At 40.7% G+C, this 23,941-nt stretch overlaps 1 protein-coding gene and 3 pseudogenes across 1 annotated transcript in view; all 4 read left to right on the top strand.

Annotated features, from left to right (window-relative positions):
- LOC128016615 (USP6 N-terminal-like protein) overlaps positions 1–5,484 on the top strand; it is a 29,204-nt gene extending 23,720 nt beyond the window's left edge. Inside the window, exons 12-14 of the mRNA XM_052601265.1 lie at positions 971–1,070; positions 1,268–1,420; positions 2,458–5,484. Of these exons, the coding sequence (XP_052457225.1) occupies positions 971–1,070; positions 1,268–1,420; positions 2,458–3,203 (999 nt within the window). The 3' untranslated portion in view covers positions 3,204–5,484. The remainder of the gene's footprint in view (positions 1–970; positions 1,071–1,267; positions 1,421–2,457) is intronic.
- An 8,876-nt stretch (positions 5,485–14,360) lies between these two features.
- On the top strand, positions 14,361–18,373 carry LOC128016616 (nuclear factor 7, brain-like; annotated as a pseudogene).
- On the top strand, positions 17,969–21,075 carry LOC128016401 (uncharacterized; annotated as a pseudogene).
- On the top strand, positions 20,914–23,520 carry LOC128016400 (N-acetyl-beta-glucosaminyl-glycoprotein 4-beta-N-acetylgalactosaminyltransferase 1-like; annotated as a pseudogene).
- The last annotated feature ends 421 nt before the right edge of the window (positions 23,521–23,941 follow it).

Here is a 23,941-nt window from a genome sequence, read left to right as displayed (position 1 = left end):
AAATGGTAATTTAAAGTATAATAAATTTAAAAACAATTATTTTAATTTGTAATAATGTATCACAACAATATACATTTTTTTTCTGTATTTTTGATCAAATAAATTCTGTATTTTTGATCAAATAAATGCAGGCTTGATGAGCAGAAGAAACTTCTTTCAAAAATATTAAAAATAGTAATGTTTCCAAACTTTTGGTCTGTACTGTATATATATAAATATATATATATATGTATATATATATATATATATATATATATATATATATATATATATATATATATATATATATATATATATATATATATATATATATATATATATATATATATTACATTCTTCAAAATGTCTTCTTCATACATAAGTAATTTATATGTTTTGTAAAATTATATAATTGTATTAAAATGTCTTTGTAATTGCTATTATATAATATAATTATAAATAAACTGAAATTATTCAGCCTTATTTGACCTATTTTTAGAATATTTCTATCTTTAATCATATTATTTTACAGTATTAAAGTTATTGAATATAAAGGTAAAATCCATAAACAGTAAAAATTGGTAAAATAAAGGGTGAAGGCATGGTAAATAGTTTCCAGTAGTTTAAATAGTTTAAAAGTTCTTCTTCTTCACTCTTTCTTTGTCAGTGACTCTTGAAAGAGGGAGCAGTGTGCAATTAGCAGGCAGACAAGGGTGTTTCAAAGTTAACTCTGCGCATACACACAATCCTGTGGGTTTGGACACTGTCAGCACTGCAGAATTTTGTCCAGCTCAGTTTCAGAGCTGTGCTTGTGGCCTGGCAGCAGTCTCGCTGAGGGACATTAGCTTTAGACCAGCAGAGGCCCTGGTTTAAATCTACAGTAGATTTGAGGATTAAAATCTTCTACACATTTATGTTTTCTTTATGCTGTGAGGACCTTTGTGCTGAGCAGTCGGTTTTAGTTTATCTACTTATTTGTCACCTTTTCCAGACCCCATTCACTCTGACCTTACGTCTGTGGGACGTCTTCATCCTAGAGGGTGAGAAAGTTCTGACAGCCATGGCTTACAACATCCTTCAGCTCCACAAAAGTGAGTTCCTCTTTTTACAATACTGAAATTAACAATAATTTAATCCAATAATTTACTTAATCTACACCATGTATAATGACAGCCTCACAGTGCCATTTAACTCAAAAGCGAATAGGCTTGATTGCCTTGGCATAAATGAAACCCTCTCAGCACATTATAGAAATCTGTTGACTGTAACTGAAGTTAATCATGTTCAGAACGACTGCTTAAGATGTCTCTGGAGGACCTGAGAGAGTTCCTGCAGGAGAAGATAGGAGAGTCCATCTACCTCAATGATGACATTGTCATAGAGCAACTTAAGGTTTCCATGTCTGAACTTCGCAAAATGAAGCTTGACCTCCCACCACCAGGTTCGGCCATTTTATTTGCATGATACTGTATGTTACTGAATGAAGCTGTATGAGTGTGATGTTATTTGAATTCTTCAGTCATTTAGGAAATCTCACTGTGAATCATTCTATGAAACAGCCCCTTTGTATCCCACATATGCATATGAAATTACTTAAACATTTTTTTTTTTTATTTTAGTTGACATAATTTTATAAGATAATAATGAATGATACAATACTTTTTTTAAGGAATACTTTTATTCAACAAGGACTCATTCGATCAAAATTAACAGTAATGACATTTATAATGTTACAAAAGATTTTAATTTTAAATACATGATGTTATTTGTAGCTTTCTATGAATCCTGAAAAAAAAAAAAAAAACTAGCTCAACTGTTTTCACTGTTAATAATAGTTTCCCATGCACCAAAATCAGCATAATATAATGATTTCTGAAAAATCATGTGAGACTGCAGTAATGGCTGCTAAAAAGTCAGTTTTGCATGACAGGGATAAATTATATTTTAAAACATAAAAATAGAAAAGAGTTATTTCAAATTGCAATAATATTTCACAATAATACTATTATTATTTTATTTATTTTTCAAATAATTTGATAAACATTAGAGACTTCTTGCTATTAAATTCTCTTTCTTATAAACATTTATTATTATACAACAGAAGTGTCAAATTAACTGTCTAACCTTTTTTAAGACAAGGCATAAACATATCACAACATTAGTAAAATGCAGTATTTTTTTGATGGCAATTTATTAGCACTTAAACAAATTGTTTACCTAATAAACTTGTTCTGAAATTAATTCTAAAATCAAGTCCAAAGTGCACCTGTGTCATAGAATGGCCAATTATAGTTGATCATTTTAACAGTAAAATACTCATTACTTCATTATTCATACTGTATATTTACATATTAAAACATATGCAGTGCTCCATCCACCTCAAAGCATAAATTATATATTTTTGGCCACAGCTAATGAGTTCATGTAAGGTCACCTACATTCTCAGTCCAGTCGAATTCATTATTTGTGTATTCACAGCTAAGCCTGATGAGTTTCCACGGAAGCCTCTGGGTCTGGAGCTGCCTGTCGTTCTGACTCCGGTCAGACGCCCCAAACCGAGCCCCTCAGGAGATACGCCCAACAAAGCCCAGCTCATCAAACGGCCACCTGCCTCTCTGCACATCTCTCTACAGCAGGAGTCCATCACGCTGGATGACAGCCTTTCACAGGAAAAGAAGCCTTACAAAGATGGAGGGACTGACAGCATGTCTCCCCTCCCCTCACCCGACCCCATTCTAGTGCACAGCCAGATTCCCCTCACACCTGATGGAATGATAGGAGCCCCTGAGGACGGCGGAGAATGGCCTCCTCCATATGAACCTCCTGTACCTGAGCCTAATGAGACCCACAACCAACGAGAGATGTATGACCCCACTTCACCTCCAATTGTGGATGATAAGAAGCCTTCACAAACATCTCAGAACTTGGAGCAGGACACTTCAGAGACAGCTGGAGGCAGTGTGGCGGGTGATTTACCATCACACAATTTCAAATCTGTTTCAGTGCAGCCTTTTGCCGTTTCCGGTTCTGAAAATTATGGGGATGTTGAAAGTCAAAATATGGACAGTTTTTCAAAGAGACTCTCCATATCATGTGAGATCTCCTCAACAGCGCGTGAGCTGTCAGAGTTACCAGCCAAACGAATCCCCACAGTGCATTCAGACCCTCTGTTTCAGCACCCGCCTCATTCCAGCCGGCACATGCCCAAATCAGAGACATTTTAAGATGCCAATTGACTTTTATTAAAACTGCCTGCCACATTTGACAGAGATAAAGTCTTCATAACAAAAGTGAGCTGGCTCACTGCTTAATACACAACTCCGCAACCGCCTTGCAACTTTTCTCTCGCACTCTTAGGGTTTGTACAGGACCGCCACTCAATTACACCACAACACCACTGATGTCTTTGCAATTTCTGTCTCCAAATTTAAGGAAATAGCTGTAATGAAAAAAGTATGATATGATAAGATATGTTTTGAACCACGCTATGCAATATGACTGATTTTCATTACAGCGATTTTCCACATTCAAATTCAAATCAACCATCAGTTAATATGCTATGGCTTGACAGAATATTGTCATTATTTGTTAATATCACAAACCACTCCGTGTTAAATAATACACTAGCTTATCCTTTCTGATTAGAAGGTAGAGAGATGTAGTCTGTGGTAATTTGAATGGTCATGATCAAAGTAGGCTCCGTTTGTCATGTGAATTGTTTATTGATACCAGCTTTATGGTAGGATGCCAAATTTGTCTACAAGCAAATATTTATTATTCTGATAGAAAAAAAAAATCACTTAATAGTTTAATGGAATGTGCAGCAGTTTGTCAGAGTAAGTTCATCTCAAAACGATTTGGCACAGTTTCATTGAGACAGCTGCAGTGTCTTTGTGATGGCAGCTGATGGCAATATTAAACATGGCTTTTAATAAGATTAAAGGGGGGGTGAAATGCTCGCTTTCACACAATATCCTGTTAATCTTGAGTACCTATAGAGTAGTACTGCATCCTTCAGAAGCTGTGACTTTACCATGAGGGAAAACAAACCATGTCTAACAGTCAGATTCAGCGTATATTTATGATCCAGAATCAGATCCAGAGGCTGAAATTTAACAAGAGCAGCATCAGCAACAACGTCTCTATGTGGTATGTACTGAAACTGTATATATTTGCTTAGCGGTTTTGGAAAATGAGTAAGTTCCACTTTGTCGTCTTTTTTTTTTTTTTTTTTAAGCTCTACATGTGGAAAGTGCAATTTGATGACAACATCGCATGTTGTTTACTTGATGTGCTTACGCGCCGATAGCTAAGTTAACAACACAGAGATATTTGAAGCAGTTTTACTCACCGCATGCGGTTCCAACACACGATCGTGGCCCTTTTTCGTGGGGACTGCATTATCCTTAAGAAATAAACGATGTGCAAATGCTCTCAGTGCTCTGCTATACTGGAGTGCGCGCTCTTCCGGCAGACGTGCCCTCAGGACCCATAAAAGGAAATTCCGCTCCATCTAACGTCACACAAAGCCATACTCGAAAAAAATTTCCGAAACTTGTGACAAACCGGAAAGGAGTATTTTTGGAACAGAAATACTCCTTCAAACGTACAACTTAATTTTTGAAACTTTGTCCATGTTTAGCATGGGAATCCAACTCTTTAACAGTGTAAAAAACTCAGTATGCATGAAATAGCATTTCACCCCCCCCCCCCCCCCCCCCCTAAACAATATTTTCCTGGTTGATTCTTAACACAACCTTCTGTACATTTGGCTTTTGTACTTGTTTTTCATTTGTGTAAACATTTTGTACATTTTGCTTTTTTGAGTATTTTATTTTAATGCTTATTCTAATGCTGTATTTGTATAAATGACTTAAATATCAGATTTGCTTTCTGATGGTCGCATCTAGCATAGGTTTACTTTTTTATAAACAGTTAACTGATCTTAGAAAGCTGTGCCTAGGAAGTGCTCCAGGTTTACTATTTCAAATGGTTTGACAGATTCAGATTCTGCTTTGAGGTGAGACGCAAATTGTTTTGCCAAACCATGTTTTTTATTACTGTAAACCAGTACAATTCTAATCTAAAAGAGAATAGCTTAGAAACAGTGAAAATAAGTATTCTTAACAGGTAATTATAAATTAATTACTTAACACATCTTTAAACAGGTTATCTAGGCATGTTTTCAAGCACTTTTATTGTCTCTCAGAATAACAGTGTAGACTGTAAGTTGAGCACTGTATTGCTATTATGCCATTGTAAGACATTGATGGTTTTAAATTCTGTTACAGTATGGACTCTGTCAGATGCCTCTGTAATGTCATGGTTATCAGCGCAGTATTTGAGTTATGGACAGTGTATATTCCTTTTTAAGGAGTTTTGAGAACTCCAACCAAAAGGCTTTGGTTTTATTCAGTATGTATATATTAAATATGGGCTATACCTATTTACATTGTTATTCTATGTTTAATTTAGATTTGCATAAATATAAGTTTTCTAATCTTCCTTGGACTGTAGAGATTTATTTAGAAAAACATACGACACAACAAATCAAGGCAATGCTCCGTTTGACCACAAGAGGGCTCTGTATACACACCGTTTGTTTTCAATAGATCTTTTGGTGTGTAAATGTCATTCATAAAAAAATAGACTACCTTTCAGTATACAGCAGACTCTGAAGTTTAGAATATCATTGTTGAAAGACATGCTCACCAAGAAATCAGTTTTTAGGTGTTCATTAGAAAGTCTGAATCTGTTCTTATCTGGAAACTGTTATCTGTATTGTTAGTGTGAAACATCATTTCAATATCATCTAGCTGTACAAAGATCAGTGCTGAAGGGGCACAAGTCTGTTGTTGATGTTGCTGTGATGAGGATGCGCTTTCCTCTGAAGAAGATCCGCAAGCAGTTCAAACTCCTTCTGCTGCTTGTTTTGCTTATGTTTGCCATTGGGTTCACGTATCTTCACATCAACCAAGGCAAAGACATCAAACTTCACTTCAACTATGAGAAAGGTCAGTATTAACTGCCCTAGCCTTGAATGGAGCATGGCACATTTCTCATCGAAGGACTGTAATGTCTACTGAAGCCTTAATAAACATATCTCTGATAGCTTTAAATGGGATTATGCACAAATATTCAATTGTGCGAAGTTGACTATGAAAATAAGACTATTCTTGCATATAAATTTTCTCTTTCTATCTGGTTTCAGAAGCAGGTTAATGAGCAAAGCAGTGCAGTAAAATTGAGCTGTCCATTGCTAAAGTGTATGATCTAAATTATGATTTTTCCTTTAGGTTACAGTTTAATTATCACTTATTTCTGCCCAGCTGACTGATAATTATTACTAAACTAATTTGTGGTCTGGTTTGTACAGCCATTAGTACTCCAGATAAGACTCAAAGCGGCTCTGTGCAAAGATGATTTACCTTTATGCCTTTTGAAGAGGAATTAAGTCTAACCCACTGGCACAATTTGATGAATAGTACCAATTCAGTGACGAGAGTTCCTCTTCCTTTAATTACTGTCAGGAATTATCACTTACCACACACAATTCTAAGAGAACAAGTGGCCTTTTACACATTTTCCTGATATACTTGTTTGTGTGTGTGTGTGTGTGTGTGTGTGTGTGTGTGTGTGTGTGTGTGATTTTGTGCTCTTGTTTTTGTGACATATCAGGACACAACTCATGTATAATGACATGGGTATGACACAGGTATTACAAGGAGAGGGTGATTTATGAGGATATAACCCATGTACTCATTTTTCAAAACGCTTATAAATCATACAGAATGAGTTTTTTTTTAAGAAAGTAAAAATGCACAAAGTTTCCTGTGAGGGTTAGGGTTAGGTGTAGGGTTGGTGAAGGGTGATAGAATATACAGTTTCTACAGTATAAAAACCATTACGCCTATGGGATGTCCCCACTTTTTACAAAAACAAACGTGTGTGTGTGTGTGTGTGTGTATGCGCGCACTGGAGAGGTTGATGTAAAATGCTTTTTACTTGTCCACAGTGTTATTCATACATAAATTCAATAATATGCATAAAATATCTACCATATAGTTAGAAATAATGTATTTCAGTACTCAGAGATTTTTATCTCTCGACTGAATAACACTGCCTTAACCTTGAAAAAAGATGTTTCAACAACAGTATTTAGATGTTAAATCCAATGTTCAGTTTAATACAGATGTTGAACTGGACAAGTTATGATATGCTGGTTCTCAAATAAACAGCACATTCACTAATTAATAAACTTAATCAAAAGCTCAGTTAAGTTTGCATGACCAAAGACCACACCCATATCCTCTCTAATGCCTCTCTAATACCTCATGCTTGCTCTGAGGAATTTTTTTACTTCTAATTTAGCTTTCTAGTCCAACTAATTTTTTTTTTAATCATTGCCTCTCATTAACTTTTACCTTGAGGCTCTATGTCCTTTGTTATAGAGGTGAAGTAATTATTGCAGATTAGGTGATTAACCATGACTGTATTTGAGAGAGGAATACATTTGTATATTTCTAATTATAGCATAAAGGCTCAAGGTTTTCTCCCCTTTGGTTTTCCACTGATTAAGATTTAAAAATGGAAGGTAGTTGCTTTGAATTGTGTGGCAGAAGTTGACAGGGAGAGAAATTACGGGTGCAGACTCTTTTAATCAATACATTAAAGAAATTTGTGTTAAGCTACTCGCAACACACAAGCTTATGCAAATGGGTGTTTTGGACATATGCCACTTGTTATCTGAAGTTTGACATTCTATAGGTGGGAAGTAAGAGCTGAGCTCTCAAATCTCTGTGGACAAAGGTCTTTTGGAGACACATTTGTTGTTACACTGAAAAACATCTTGGTTACGTATGTAATCCTCGTTCCCTGAAGGAGGCAATGGAGACGTTACGGATGGGATCTCGCCCGAGAGCCCAATCACCTTTGAGTGGTACAAAACAAGCCAATGGTACACAAAGTACCTTGGTCTGCGGAATTTGCATCGTGAGCTCCGCCCCGCAGAGTGGGTATATAAGGAGCAACGCAAGCAACTCGCATTCAAGTCTTCGCTGAGGTACCCTCTGAGGTACCCAGCCCGCAGGGTGGAAGTTTCAACGACAGAGCTGGCAAGGGGCTTGCCAAGGGGAAAGACACATGGTGCGGAGAGACTTACTGTGGACATACACACGTGGGATTACCCAGAAAAGGGAATCACAACACATGGAGGCACCTAGTCCCACACATGGCTAACCAAAGGGCATGTACGCAAGTGTTGGACATCAACAGTGCTGGAGGAACCCAGGGTTCTGACTGAGGAACTCACCTGAGGGGAATAGCGCACGCATCCAGTCCGCTGAGTGGAATGGCGCAGCAAGCGGATTGACACCGAGCAGGTCCTTACTGGCCCGAAGGGGCGAGTACCCGGGAGGACACGGGCTCTACACGGAGATTGTGTTAAGTGTCGCCCAGCCCGCAGCTCTACAGATGTCTGCTAGCAAGGCGCCATGTACCAGCGCCCAGGAGGAAGCTACGCTCCTAGTTGAATGAGCTCTCACCCATATGGGGCATGGCAGGTCTTGAGCCTGAAAAGCCAGGACAATAGCATCCACTATCCAGTGGGATAACCTCTGCTTGGAGACAGCCTTTCCCTTCTTCTGGCCTCCGTAACAGACAAAGAGCTGGTCTGAGATCCTAAGGCACCGAGTTCTGTCCACGTAGGTGCGGAGCGCACGTACTGGACAGAGCAGCGCCAGGGCTGGGTCTGCCTCCTCCAGGGGCAGCGCTTGCAAGTTCACCACCTGATCCCTAAAAGGAGTGGTGGGAACTTTGGGCAAGTACCCAGGCCGGGGTCTCAAGATATTGTGAGAGTTAGCCGGCCCGAATTCCAGGCATGCTTCATCAACTGAAAATGCCTGCAGGTCCCCAACCCTCTTCACTGAAGCCAAAGCCATCAGGAGCGCAGTTTTCAAAGATAGAAACTTTAGCTCTACTGAGAGCAAGGGTTCGAAGGGAGCTCTCTGCAGTGCTGATAGAACCACTGCGAGGTCTCAAGAGGGGACTTACTGAGGGCGAGGTGGATTGAGCCTCCTTGCTCCTCTCAGGAACCTGATGATCAGATCGTGCCTCCCAAGAGACTTACCTTCAACAGGGTCATGAGTGACAGCTGCTGCTGACGACAATTAACAGAGACGCCCGCAAACTAATCAGTGCAGACTCGAAACACACAGACTTGAGTGCAAAACACCTACAAAGTGCAAAACCCAGAGATCACGGTTTACCAACCATGACTGTTCCCCCCCCCCCACCTCTAAGAACGCCTCCTGGAGTTCCCAGAAGGGCCTACCTACTGATTGTAATAATCAATAAGGGAGTGATCCAATATGTCCCTAGCAGGTACCCAACTCCTCTCCTCCGGACCGTAACCTTCCCAGTCCACCAGGTACTGGAATCCTCGCCCCCTCCATCTCGAGTCCAGAATGCGATTAAACGAATATGTTGGTTCCCCATCTACGAGACACGGCGGCGGGGGAACCGGAGTAGGCGGATTAATACGTGCATAAAACACGGGTTTAATTTTGGACACATGAAAGGCGGGATTTATCCTCCTGTATGCTGGAGGTAGTTTGAGGCAGACTGTCACCGGACTAATGAATTTGGTGATAGTAAATGACCCAATAAATTTGGGAGCTAACTTGTTAGATACGGATCGCAGAGGAATGTTATTGATAGAAAGTCACACTTTTTAACCCACGATGTAAATGGGAGGCTTTAACCGGTGGCGATCGTCCTTGGCCTTAGTGCGCTCCCTCACTCGGAGCAGAGTCTCGCGGGCTCTGGTCCAGGTGCGGTGGCACCTCTGGACAAACGTGTGAGATGAGGGGACCGCGACTTCAGATTCCAGACTGGGAAAAACTGGTGGCTGGTAACCTAAGTTGCACTGAAATGGAGAAAGGCCCGTGGCTGACACTGGTAACAAATTGTGAGCGTACTCCACCATAGAGAGTTGTTGGCTCCAGGAAGACGGGTTCTTGGAGACCAAACATTGCAACGTCCTCTCTAAATCTTGGTTGACTCGCTCAGACTGCCCATTAATCTGGGGATGATACCCCGAAGACAGGCTAACCGACGCTCCTAGCAGCTTACAAAATTCTTTATAAATTGAGAACCCCTGTCAGAAACCACGTATACAGGGAGGCCATGAAGCCGAAAGATGTGATCTAGGACAGTGACCGCTGTCTCCTTGGCTGTCAGTAATTTAGGCAAGGAAATGAAATGTGCCCCCTTCGAGAACCAGTCCACTAGGGTAAAAACGACCGTCATGCCATTAGAGGGCGGGAGGGCGGTAACAAAATCTAGTGCGATGTGGGACCAGGGTCTCGAAGGGACAGACATCGGTTGAAGGAACCCATTAGGAGGTCGGTTAGATGACTTACCACTGGCACAAACTGAGCAAGCCAAAACAAAATCGTGGATGTCACGAGCCATAAGTGGCCACCAGAATCGTTGTTTAACTAACCCATTAGTTCGACTTATCCCTGGATGACGAGCAACGTTAGAGCAGTGACCCTACTGAATGACTTCGGTGGTCAACCGGGCGGAGGCATTACCCCTTCTAAGGCCGTCTTGACCTTCGACTCGACACTGCTCCTACCCCCACCTCTGATGCGTCAACCTCCACCACGAACTGCCATGTGGGGTCAGGGGCCACAAGGATGGGGGCCGAAATGAAGCGGCTTTTGAGGTTAGTTAACGCAGTCTCAGCTGTGTTTGACCACCTGAAAGGAGTACTGGGAGAGGTCAAGGCCGTCAGAGGTGAGGCTAGTTGGCTGAAATTGCGAATGAAACGCTGATAGAAATTGGCGAACCCCAGAAACCGCTATAGGGCTTTACGGGAATCTGGAGATGGCCTATCTATCACAGCCTTAACCTTGTCAGGGTCCATACGTATTCCCTCGGACGAGACGATATACCCTAGGAAGGGAACAGACTGTGCATGGAATACGCATTTCTCTGCCTTGACAAAAAGCTCATTCTCAAGTAATCTCTGGAGCACTCGTCTGACGTGTTGAACGTGTTCCTGGAGAGATGAAGAAAAAATCAGTATGCCATGCAGGTAAACATATATAAACTGATCTACCATATCTCTCAACACGTCATTAACGAGTGCTTGGAAAAATCCTGGCGAGTTGGAGAGCCTGAACGGCATCACCAAGTATTCAAAGTGCCCTCTAGGAGTGTTAAAGGCGGCTTTCCATTCATCCCCCTTCCTGGTGCGGACCAAATGATAAGCATTATGTAAATCAAATTTTGTGAATACGGATGCTCCCTGTAACCTTTCAAAAGCTGAAGACATAAGTGGCAATGGATAGGTGTTCTTTATCGTAATGTTGTTCAGCTCTCGGTAGTCAATACAAGGTCACAGAGAACCATCCTTCTTCCCACAAAAAAGAATCCCGGCCCCGCTGGAGAGGAGGAAGGGTGGATGAACCTAGATGCCAAGGAATCAGAAATGTATTTCTCCATGGCCTCCCTCTCCGGAATAGAAAGAGAGTATAGTTTGCCTTTAGGTGGAGACTTACCTGGCACTAAGTCTGCAGGACAGTCGTAGGGACGATGCAGAGGAAGAGTAGCAGCACGGGACTTACTGAACACCTCCTTCAGGTCCAGATACTCTGGGGGAATGTTTGATAATACCATGTTCTCCTTCTGAAAGATAGAGACAGGGACAACAGGACAAGCAGAAACCAGACAAGACTCATGACAACTTTCACTCCACAATGCGACAGTGTTGGAACCCCAATCCACTCGTGGATTATGTTTAATTAACCAGGGGTGACCTAAGACAATGGGAGCTACGGGGGAGTCCATGAGAAAAAAGGATATGGTTTCGCAATGATTGCCTGATGTGAGCAGAGTGATGGGTTCAGTATAGTGGGTGACGTGGGGCAGTTCCTGGCCATTGAGTGCGGTGACATGGATGGGAAGAGACACAGACAGGACAGGAATGTTCAGGTGATGTTCAAGGAGTGAGTTGATGAAATTACCTTCGGCTCCAGGAGTCCAGAAGGGTGTGACAGTCGTGAATGTGATTCTCCCACCGCAGTTTCAACAGAAGGAGAGTCGATTATGTTGTTGAGGACTTCCCAGCAGAGATCCCACCCGATAGTAGCCTCATTTTTACTACCAGGCTGGTTCTTTTACCGGGCAGGAATAGATGGAATGTCCTGAGCCTCCGCAATATAAACACAGTCCTTGGGACCTCCGCTGCTCTCTCTCCCTCCGGGACAGCCGATCTCTTCCCACCTGCATGGGTTCGTGGTCATCGACTGGACCGACCGTGTTCTCTCGAATCGAGCAGCCCCTTTTCCGGAGAGATGGGATGGCGTGTAGGACTGGTCTGTCTACCCAGACGTTTAAACCGGGCATCAACTCGAAGAGCCAGGTCGATAAGGCCGTTGAGTGTAGGGGGCAGCTTGAGGAGGTAGATCTCCTTCTGAATACGGTCGGCCATCCCATGCAGGAATCGATCCCACTGCAAAGCCTCGTTCCACTGGCACGCGGCCACCAGGGTGCGGAACTGGATGGAATAATCAGTGACTGAAGATCTCCCTTGATGCAGGTCTGAGAGCTGGTGGGCGGCTTCCCTGCCGGCCGCGGCTCGATCGAAGACCCGTTTCATTTTCTCCGAGAGGGTGCGGAACGAGGCTCAACACGGATGTTGGTTCTCCCACAATGCCGCCCCCATAGGGCGGCTTTGCCGGATAGTAAAGTCAGGGTAAACGCAACTTTCGACTCCTTGGTAGCGAAGGTGCGGGGCTGTAAAGCAAAGTTTATGTAATACTTAAGGAAAGTCTTGCAGAAATTTGGCTCACCGGAATAATTCTCTGGCGCCGGAAGTCATGGCTCTGGCCAGAAGTGATCCTGAAAGGTCTCCCGGGGGACGGGCAGTGCAGGCGGTGCGATGGGCGCAGTGGGAGAGGTGAGCTGGTGGATCTGCTGGATGAGCTCGGACACCTGTGTCACCAGCGCTTGGACAGTGCGTCCGGTGCTTGTGATGCTCTCCTGCTGCTGATCCATACGATTGACACTGTGGTGGATAAAGTCAGACAAGGAGGTGGTGCTCGCTGCTTCCATGATGTGAGAGCGTTTTGTGACGACTGGGTGAAGGAGAATCTGGAAGCAAGTGCGAGTATGAACAAAGTTTTAATTAAAGACAGAAACCAAACAAAGTGGACAACAAACAACGCGGGAAGAAGACACAATCCAAGATTGTGGAAGGCGGTGAGGAATCCAGATGGTGGTGGTGAGTTGGCAGCAGGAGAGGGTGGCACAAGAACTGCGGGGAATCGAGCTGAAGGTAAGTATTGATGCTTGTGATGGTTGCGATGAGTTGACGAGGTTCCGGGGGAAGACACGGACATCCAAACGCAGAACAACACAGAAAGCAAAGCACAGTAAACCGACATGAAACAACGCTCTCACAAACACAAGACGTGAGACAAGCCATTATATAGAGGGAGAGTAATTAGTGACAGCTGCTGCTGACGACAATTAACGGAGACGTCCACAAACTAATCAGTGCAGACGCGAAACACAGACTTCACCCACAAAGTGCAAAACCCAGAGATCACGGTTTACCAACTGTGACAGACAGTTGTTCAAGAAAAATGGACATCATCTGGTGTGAAAATTATAGATAATTAAAATCTTTTATATAAAAAAAAAACTTTATAGAAGCACATTATTAAGTCAAAATAAACTGTTGCATCTCGGATGCATTCTGCAGTAAAAACCCAACAAAGAACTGCATCTACAACTGCATATATATACATATATTATTTATTGTGCTGCTACAGGCAGGGTACATCCCTTTCCTGCTATTAAAAAAATTATCACATGTGGAAAAAACTAAACAAAAGAATTCACACAGGATTTATAATGGCTTCCAACAATTACCATTACAGACATTACAACCATCAACTTTTAACCATTAAATCCTTGAAAATGTTTTTCTGTAGTGTTTTGGGACATATTCCATTAGGATTTAGTGGTTTTATCAAGACACCAACCGAAGCCGACTAATTCCCAACAGAGACCAATAGACACAATTACAGTCTCCATAAAAACCAATACAATTTTTATTATAACCAGTAAAACTATTACAAATTCTATAAAGGTTTCTGTTTTTTGGTTGTTTTTTCAGCAGGGTAGTTTGATTTTCAGTTTGTTGAGTCTGGTGGATGAAAGCACAAATAAAGTTCAAATGTACATTCAGTTTCTGTTCAGAAGCTCAAAAACCACCAGAAGCCCCACCCTTCTTTACCTTCAACCTTTACCCTACCAAGAAGTGACTAGTCTTATGATTTCTGCCATTTCACACTGAAAGCTAAAGAGTCAGTATTTTGGAGATCAGTAGATGACACTGTAAATGAGGATTTTGGGGAAGTGTATTGAACAGAACACGTTTGATTTTTATTGTAATTGTAATTTACTTTTCAAAGTCAGAAAGTGAAAGTAAATTGAAGATCGTTGCAGCTTTTACAAGAACAGGAAATGTATTCAAAATCTGTGGAAGAGCTTTCTTGTCCTGTGTGCTGTGAAATCTTCAAGGATCCTGTTCTTCTGTCCTGCAGTCACAGTTTCTGTAAAGAGTGTCTTCAACAGTTCTGGAGAACCAAGAAAACTCAGGAGTGTCCCGTCTGCAGAAGAAGATCGTCAAGAGCAGAGCCTCCAAGTAATCTAGTATTAAAAAACTTGTGTGATTCACTGATAAAGGAGAGGAACGAGGGGCGCTCTTCAGGATCTGAGGAGATCTGCAGTTTACACAGTGAAAAACTCAAACTCTTCTGTCTGGAGGACACACAGCCGGTGTGTTTAGTGTGCAGAGACTCAGAGAAACATGTCAATCACACATTCAGACCCATCAGAGAAGCGGTCTCATCTCACAAGGTACGAGCAGAAAATGACTTTTATTTCATATGCTAAGCACAGTGCTTTGCTAGAAATATTTCCATATATTTATCCTTTACAAGTTCTTAATTATTAGCTACTTAAGTTTCACAGATTTGCTTCTTAACTTGTAGGAGGAAGTATATACAGCGCTGACATCTTTACAAAGCAAGCTCAAACATGCAGAAGAAATGAAAGCAGAGTGTGATAAAACCGTTCAACACATCAAGGTGAGGATATCGAGTAAAGACTCAAACATTCAGTTTATGATGGACATTAGTGGAGTGAGTGTTAATGCAGAGCTGACTGAAGTGAATGTGATGTGATTTCAGTCTCAAGCTGAGCACACCGAGCGTTAGATTAAAGAGGAGTTTGAGAAGCTTCATCAGTTTCTCAGAGATGAAGAAGAAGATAGAATCACTGCACTGAGGGAGGAAGAGGAGCAGAAGCAGCAGATGATGAAGGAGAAGCTGGAGGAGATGAACAGACACATCTCTGCTCTTTCACACACAATCAAAGACACGGAGCAGATGATGAAGGACAGTGATGCCTGCTTTCTGAAAGTGACAACTGAACACAAAACAACAATCATTTACCCAACTAATGATCAAATGATCAAATTCTATATGACAGGAAACCTGTTAAAAGTGTTTGATGAGATATTAAAAACTCTCTTGTTTTCCAGAACTTCAGCATAACGATGGAAAGGTGGATCTGAAATCAAGTCCAGTGCAGTTCTGATCCTGAATGTCCTTCCAGAGTCCAGATCTCATCACAGCCGGATCCACAGATGAGCTCTGGAGCTTTGATTCATGTGCCACATTACTTAAATAACCCGCGCTTCAGAGTCTGGAGGAAGATGCAGGAAACTCTCCAACACAGTGAGTCTCTAGAAAATCTGGCACCAGTACAAACGATTAAATACTGCAGATATAAACAAAGACAGAATGATTAACATTTGATAGAAATACATCTAATAATCACTGTAAGTACTATGAAATTTGTGGTGAATTTGAACTGTATTTCGTAAGATTATAGGATCATAATGCAAACTCATAATGAGTCTGTTCTTCAAGGTGTTTTTGTAAATAGGTTTGTATTTCTAATCCCATAATATTTTATCATCTTATCTGATTTCATTCTCTTTGCAGCTCCAATGACTCTAGATCCGAACACAGCAGGTTATTTCCTTACTCTCTCTTCTGATTTGACCAGTGTGTCTTACAGTGATGTACGTCAAAATCTTCCTGATAATCCAGAGAGGTTTGATAGGTATCCATGTGTTCTGGGATCTGAGGGCTTTAGCTCAGGAACACACTGCTGGGATGTGGAGGTTAGAGACACCACGTACTGGAGTGTTGGAATAACCACAGCATAAAACCAAAGGAAGGGAAAGGTTTTCTTTAACTATAATGTCTGGCGTGTGCGGTACAAGAACAGCAAATACAGCTCACAATCCCCAGATGAACCCTTCACTGGCTTAACAGTTAAAGAGAAGCTGCAGCGTGTGAGAGTTCAGCTGGACTGTGACAGAGGAAAGGTGTCCTTCTCTGATCCTCGAACTAACATCTGTCTCTGCTTATTCACAACAACCTTCACAGAGACTGTCTTTCCTTTCTTATATAATCGCTGCAAAACGTCCCCTCTGAGGATATTACCAGTTAAACTGATCGTAAGAACAGAAAATCACAGTTAAATCACATTCTTCTTTTAGATCAATTAAGGTACAATAATTAGTTGTTTACATTGTTTTGCATTTTATGATTCAATACTGGATATTCTGTATTAGGGAAACGAATGGATATTAAACGACACATATCTGAATATATATGAAATTATATTTTAAGGTAAATAACATACAAGCAAACTAACAGAAGTAGCAACAGATTTTTCTTTCTTCTGAATATAGACCTGCCCTGCGCAACATTTTTTCATTGTATTTTTGAAAAAGTACAAAAGTAGGGCAGGGCTTTGTTCTGTTCATCCGTTGTTGACTGGATCTTGAGTGATTTTTGGATTTGATTGATTGTGATTGGTATTACACTCAAATATGAATGTGATTGTAGTGTAGAGGAGTGACTGAGTAGAGGATCCAAACAGAATCAGGTCAAGATCCCAGCTCCATCACACCTGTCTGTAATGTTCCAGTAAACCTGAACGTCTAGAGGAGATTATTATAACTGTTTAATTACAGGAGTTAAACTCTGCACTAGACCTCCAGAACTTCAGGCGAAGGCACTCTGTGTGTGTTACAAACTTCTTACTTTCACAGTAATTTCATAGCTAGTCACAAATTAAATGTTTGAATTTGTCACACATCTGACATGACTAGATCAGAAATTTGGATATGAATATACAAGGTCCAAGGACCCAAACAAATGGGATCAACAATCACCAGGATGATGACTTCAAAACAATTAAACAAGTACATTTCTGACAGTTTCTGTTTGTTTGAACTCAGAGGGAGTGTCAGCCACACTAAAAAAGTTAACAGCTTAAGTCATTTGTGGATTAATGCGTATTAGAGATGCGAACCATTTAAAATGATTCAGTTCGATTTGGTGAAATGGTTCAAAAAGATCCGGTTACATCGAATGATTCGTTCGCGAACCGGATATCACAAAATGCTTTGTTTTGAACTCTCTCTCACAACAGACCCGGAAGAGAAGACAATGCTGAGTAAAGTCGTAGTTTTTGCTATTTTTGGACCAAAATGTATGTTCGATGCTTCAAAAATTCTAACCGACCCTCTGATGTCACATGGACTACTTTGATGATGTTTTTCTTACCTTTCTGGACATGGACAGTATACCGTACACACAAACTTTCAATGGAGGGACTGAGAGCTCTCTGACTAAATCTTAAATATCTTAAACTGTGTTCTCAAGATAAACGGAGATTTCACGGGTTTGGAACAACATGAGGGTGAGTTATTAATGACATAATTATGATTTTTGGGTGAACTAACCCTTTAATACATAAATGAACAGATGATCATGGCCATCACTCTTTGGAATTGATATGTAGATTTGGCTTCTATAAGTACATAAAAATGGATGAGGAGGAGGATGACCAGCCTGTTTTCTTCCTCAAGCCTTATGGTCTGTGTGCAGCTGGGATCTTAATAACAGATAAGAATTCAGCAGCTGTCTGCTCTCTTTAAAATCTCACCATCTGTAATGAGCCAAGCGACAAATGTCGCCCAGGGTTCAAAATTAACACAAACCAGACACCAAATGTAAGCAGAAATGGGCTTTGAGAAGTAAATTAAACATTTGGCCGCCAACTTTATTAGGATCATTATTACATGGTTAAGGCTACACTATTATTAAAATAGGCCTAGTGTTTGATTGTCACTTACAAAAAGACACATTTTCACTAAACATGGCCAAAATAATAAACAATAATGATTTACATTTATGCATTTTAGCAGACACTTTTATCCAAAGCGACTTATTTTCAGGCTATAATTATTATTATTTTTTACCAGTATGCATGTTCCCTAGGAATCAGACCCACTACTTTTGTGCTGCTAACACAATGCTCTACCACTGAGCCACAGGAACATGTTACTGGAAAATTGTGTCAGTGTAAAGTTCACATTGGACTATGTGGCAAATAGTTGATTTTGGACCTTGTCTGTTCATTTGGACAGCTGCAACATCCTGTGTGTAAAGGCTGGAATGGAAGTCCTGGAGATGATAATGATTAGCCGTAGATTTCCATCAACACTGCAGCAGCCTCACTGACTCTTCAATCATGTCATTAAGCAATTCCTGTTTCAGATTACCTGATTAATTTAAAAGGCTTTGGTTTTATGGGACTTAACTCTTCTGATAGATTTCCTGGAGGAGGAGGAAGGTGTCGACCCAGAGGAAACAATCAATCCCAGCAACCGACCAGTCAAGAGGATTAGTCCACCCTATCAAACGTCAAGAATTACAGCGTCCACTAGCCCCTCAAAGCCTGATAAATTAGACAGGGGTTCAAAGAGCTACATCTTTCAGCAGGGAAAGCAATTTGTTCAGTTAAAAGAGCAAGATGCAAGTAAAAGAACGAAAGAGGGAAGGTTTTATAAACACTCTCTGGTGGTTTATGATAAAATGACAGAAATAAGACAAAGGCTTAGGGTAAAGGCAAAGAGTCTCAGAGTGGGTCTCTAAATGAACAGATGGGAGGGAATGATGAGCAAGGGGGATCCCAAACACTTGCTCTGGTTCAGAGAGGGCGTTCTTTAACATGGCTTCTGCCTGACCCAGGACTGCCAGACAAGATTAAACTGACAAAAACTGCTAGCCCACATGTGAAAGGAAGAATCCACCTTTAAGCTTCCTCAAAAGTCCTCTCTCTATGTTTTGGCTAATCAGAATTTAGGTAATGCAGGCAAACCTTTGGTTGGGATCAGTTTGGAGAAAGAGATGTATGACAATTTTCAGAGATGTGTGACTAACACTAAAACCCATCCACCAGTAAGCAGACCAAAACCTTCTGTGAAAGTTTTTCCTGGTGTCTTCCTTTATCAATCTAGAAAGACCAAGAGGCTTGTGGAGTTGAGTTCAAAATGGAGGTCCTTAAAAACACAAACAGTTGCTTCTTTCCCCTGGCAGTTCCCCTTAATGGGCCTTAAAGGCACAATAAGTAACTTTTTGGGTATTTTATTATCTAAAATCAATATTTTTATTCATAAATATGCCCTCAATGGTGTACAAATACCTATGCCAATGTTTAAACTAATCCTTGTAAATGAAGAATTTATATACATGGGACGGGTAGGTCGACGGAGGCTTCCATGTAGTTCCGCCATCTTGCAAAACTATAATAGCAGAGAGGGACAAAAAGTACTAGCGCGTTTTCGGTCAGAGCCAGAAACGCAGGTGCAGAGCAGTGAGAGGCACTTGAAACTGCACCGGCAAGTTTAAAAGTCTGGATTGCATTCTTATTATGGACCATACATATGCCGCGCCACAGGAGAAGAAAACATAGTCGCCAAAACAGTCAAAAATAGAACGTAAAAGGAAACGTGACCGTAGATTACAGAAAACAAGAGTTAATGTCGGGGAAGCTTTTTCTAGGTGGAAAGAGCTAATGCTTGATAAAGATTTCAAAAGAGACGCTGAAGTGGCCAGTTTTCTTCTCGACAGGTAAGTCAGTGTTACAATCTATATTATAATATTTTTTTTTATATCTAACAATGCATATAATTCAGAAAATATAACGAATAAAGAAGACATAACTACTAATTACAATATTTCATGTTTTCCACAGTCAGTAATTCAAACTGTAACATTCGTTTGTTAGTTGTCATGTTGCAGTTTGTTTGAAATAACACACCTGTTCACCTGAAGGAAAACTCAACGAAGTGCTATTAGAAGACATCCTGTCAAAGCTTTTTGGTACATATCGCCTACCGTAGATGCAACGCGCATTTGAAAAAGCGAGGCGCTGGAGAGCAAAATTAGTTTGAATGCAAAATACAATTTCACCACTAGATGGGAGTAATTCCTACTTACTGTCCCTTTAAGAATTCCACCCAATCTGCCTTGTTAAAGCACAGTTATCCTTCCTTTCCTACAGAGCCTGGGCCTCTTAATAAGGGTGACCCTACTGCCTCTATATCAGATCCAGACAGCTTGCCCCCTTCAAGCTCAGAAAAGAGAGACCACCCTGGGTCAAACTCGTCTGAGAGAAGCGGGTCTCCGGAGGTGCAGTCAACAAAGGTCTTAGAGATTCTGGAGGGATCGGACAAGGCTCCTCAGAGCAGAGGCCTTGAAGAAGAAGAGGTGTAAGAGTATAGTTATGAGGAGGCTGAAGTGAGGCCACACTTGTCAGAAAAAGCCATAAATTGGCAGCGTACCTTCAGTGTGAACCATGTGGACTTTGAGGTGCTGAGGTCAGACTGGAATGACCTGAGATGTAACGTCTCGGGAAACCTTCAGCTCTCAGAGAACGAGGTCATTGACGTGATCTCACAGTACATGGAAAGGCTGAATGGGTGAAATGGAGGGTCGGTGAGATCTTAAAATGCAAATGAGGATATTTAAATGGCTAGTTGTAAAGTTGTACACCCAAAAATGTAAATTCTGTCATTATTTACCCCTTCTCGTGTTGATCCAAACCAGTATAATTTTCTTTGTATGATTTAATACCAGTATACTGCATATATTGTCAGTGCATTATAATATAATGTTTTCAAAATAAAAAAAATTTTTCTACCATAAACATTGACCATATTAATTATACACTCTCTCTCTCTCTCTCTCTCTCTCTCTATGAAGCCTTACAGTAATTGTTTATTTTTTATATATATTTTGATGACTTTACCCTCAGTGGGTTGTTAACCGCTATGACTGGATCAATGGCTCAATGAGTTGAACTTTGTGTGTGTGTGTGTGTGCTGGATCAACCAAGAACAAATTGTTCACAAATCGGACATGCATAGAAAGAGTTTACATTGAGTAAGGTTAAAGAGACAGCAGGAAAAACAGCCTTTTTAATACTATGAATAATTATAGATAAGGCAGAAAATAAATAAATAAATAAATATTTTAGGTGTAGACAGCTTATAATATGGACCACAGTGAAAGAAAAAAATGAATATGACCCCTTTAAATATATTTGTGGGTTTTTCCTGCTGAGCCTGCAGCTCAAGTGTAGAGCTATCTTTTCATTCTAACCCTGTACTGAAACATTGTTTTATTATAACAAATGGGAACGCTTTTTTTACTCCTGACACAACTAGAATATGAATATGTGAATATTCCACATTGTCTTCTTTAAATGCACTCTATTTACAGCAACTTTTTTTCCATTTTTGCCCACTGTTTCTTACCTCTCTATCGGGATCTACACTCTGGTCCGTATTGTAAGAGAAGCGGAGAGATTCAGCCAGGGGCAAACATTATTTGATGGAGCTGTTGTTGATGGAGGGATGGAAAAGAATGCTGTGCCTATCTGACTACATCTATGTGCTGTTGCAACGCAGTCGATATGAGGACAGAATTGAGAGCATCATACACCCTCCAAAAACCCACCCCTCAGCGGCTCTAGTACCCAAACACACACCACCACACCCTGGAGCACCAGCTGGGCCAAACCCCTGCTCTGCCAGCCATCCATGTTAGAATGGAGACATGATGTGATGGTACACTTTGTAGTACCAGGTATTTAAAACTAAGGCCAGGGCACGTCCAGGAAAAAAAGAAGACATATGTTCACCCTAAGCTTGAATGCAGTTTAACAAGTTTGATTAACGAGTTCACATCTACGTATATTAATGCAGTAAGGTTATGCGTATTTGGCGTGCTGTCCGGGTGGAGGGCTCCGAGCTCGGGATGTGGCCCGAACCCGGAGTACTCCCCCCCGGTTGTGGTAAGAGTAGATGGATCTATAAGTGAGGAGAAATGGGGTGGATGCGTAATGCTGAAAACTGTCAATGAACAGAGGTAGGTTCTGCTGTTATTTATACCTTGTCACAAGTTGATTACTGATTGGTCTCCACTTGTGTTAATCAGGTTAATGAACTGCGACTGCTCCTCCAGAACTTTGTTATAAAACAGCATTTTGTGAGTAGCATGGCAATGGCAGATTCATTTGAGTTGTCTTCTGTGAGAGTAAAGAATCAGGCTTACTGGGTGCAGCAGTTAATCTCAGATATGGAGCTCCTGCACCGTGAGACCAAAAATGAGAATTTCAGCGTGATCATCCTAGACTTCCATAGTGATGACATGGATGTGGAGAAGGCACTGAAGGAGAGCATTGTCCCCAGGTGAATACTGAGTTCTTGTGTCTTTCCACTTTTAGCCAAGTAACTGCAGAGCACAGTCCTTGCATACATCTTCACAAGAGGATTCCTCCATGAGAAGCTCTTCCCTCATGTGAGTCCTGTTTTTGGGCTCCCATACTGTTTGTACCTGAGGAAAGCAATCTTTTTCTTGGCTCTGTGTGTAGTAGGTATGAGTATTTGAGACGAAGGGCACTTCGAGAGATCTCCTGGTTTACAGACTCCATAGAGGTGTGAGAACATTAAAAGATAAAGCATTTATTTGTGAGTTTTCATTTCATTTTTGAGTTTTTAAATGGTACTTTTCTGTTGTAAATATGCACGATACCTGCGGTGATCAATGTTTGATAACAATATTTTTAAGTTATTGTGGAGCTCCCTAAAAAATTTGATTCCGTTGCCTTGATAAGTTTAATGAACAATAGTGCATTTTTTATAGTTGATTGATGAGCTCTCTTTTCCAGAATGGGAGCTTGTCTAAAAGGTGTTATTTGTTTTTAGTGTGTGGAGTTTTTAGACATTGAAAATTGACAACAACAACAAAAACATTTAAAGCATAACTGTAATTTAATAAGTCAAATATTTACACATTTTTGCCAAAAAGAAATTGGTTGCACAAAGCAAAACTCAGTATAAAGTATTTTGATCAGACAGTTGCTTAGACTGTGATCTGTCCTGTGACAAACAACTGTGGCTTAACTATAATTCAGAGAATGTGTCATTTAATAGCAATCCAATCAAGTCTCAGTTTCAGTGTTTGTGTAACTACCGTGTTTTGCCTCTCTCTGTCACATCTTATCTCAGGGTTCTACAGAACGTTCTAGAGGTAGAAAGGCTGCGACTGAGGAACTTTTACCACTATTTCCACTCCAAACGGGGCATGTGGAACATTCCTATTAAAAGCATAGTGCGAACTACGGGGGAGCTAGGGGGAGCTCAGCTCCCCTTAATAAGACATGGGCTCCCCTGAAAACGAGAAATGTGAAATTTTGGGGGGTCCCAAAAAATATTGACAATATGAATATTTTGAAGTGCAATTTCAGTTGTGCAATGTGATCATGATGGATTATTAAGTGTAAAATAGCAAAATATTATTCAATCATGCATGACGGCGATTAAAACCTAATTTACTTCAATAAAGATTACTATACATGCTATTCTTGTAATGAGCATCAATGTGTGGGGGCGCTGCGCTGCAAATTACCCGTTAGTACGTCATATATTCGTAGAAAAAAAATAAACGTT

The sequence above is a fragment of the Carassius gibelio genome, chromosome A7 (assembly GCF_023724105.1).
Source record: "Carassius gibelio isolate Cgi1373 ecotype wild population from Czech Republic chromosome A7, carGib1.2-hapl.c, whole genome shotgun sequence".
In the NCBI taxonomy this organism is placed as follows: domain Eukaryota; kingdom Metazoa; phylum Chordata; class Actinopteri; order Cypriniformes; family Cyprinidae; genus Carassius; species Carassius gibelio.
The sequence above is the reverse complement of the archived record's forward strand: the minus strand, read 5'-3'. Positions and strand labels throughout refer to the sequence as shown.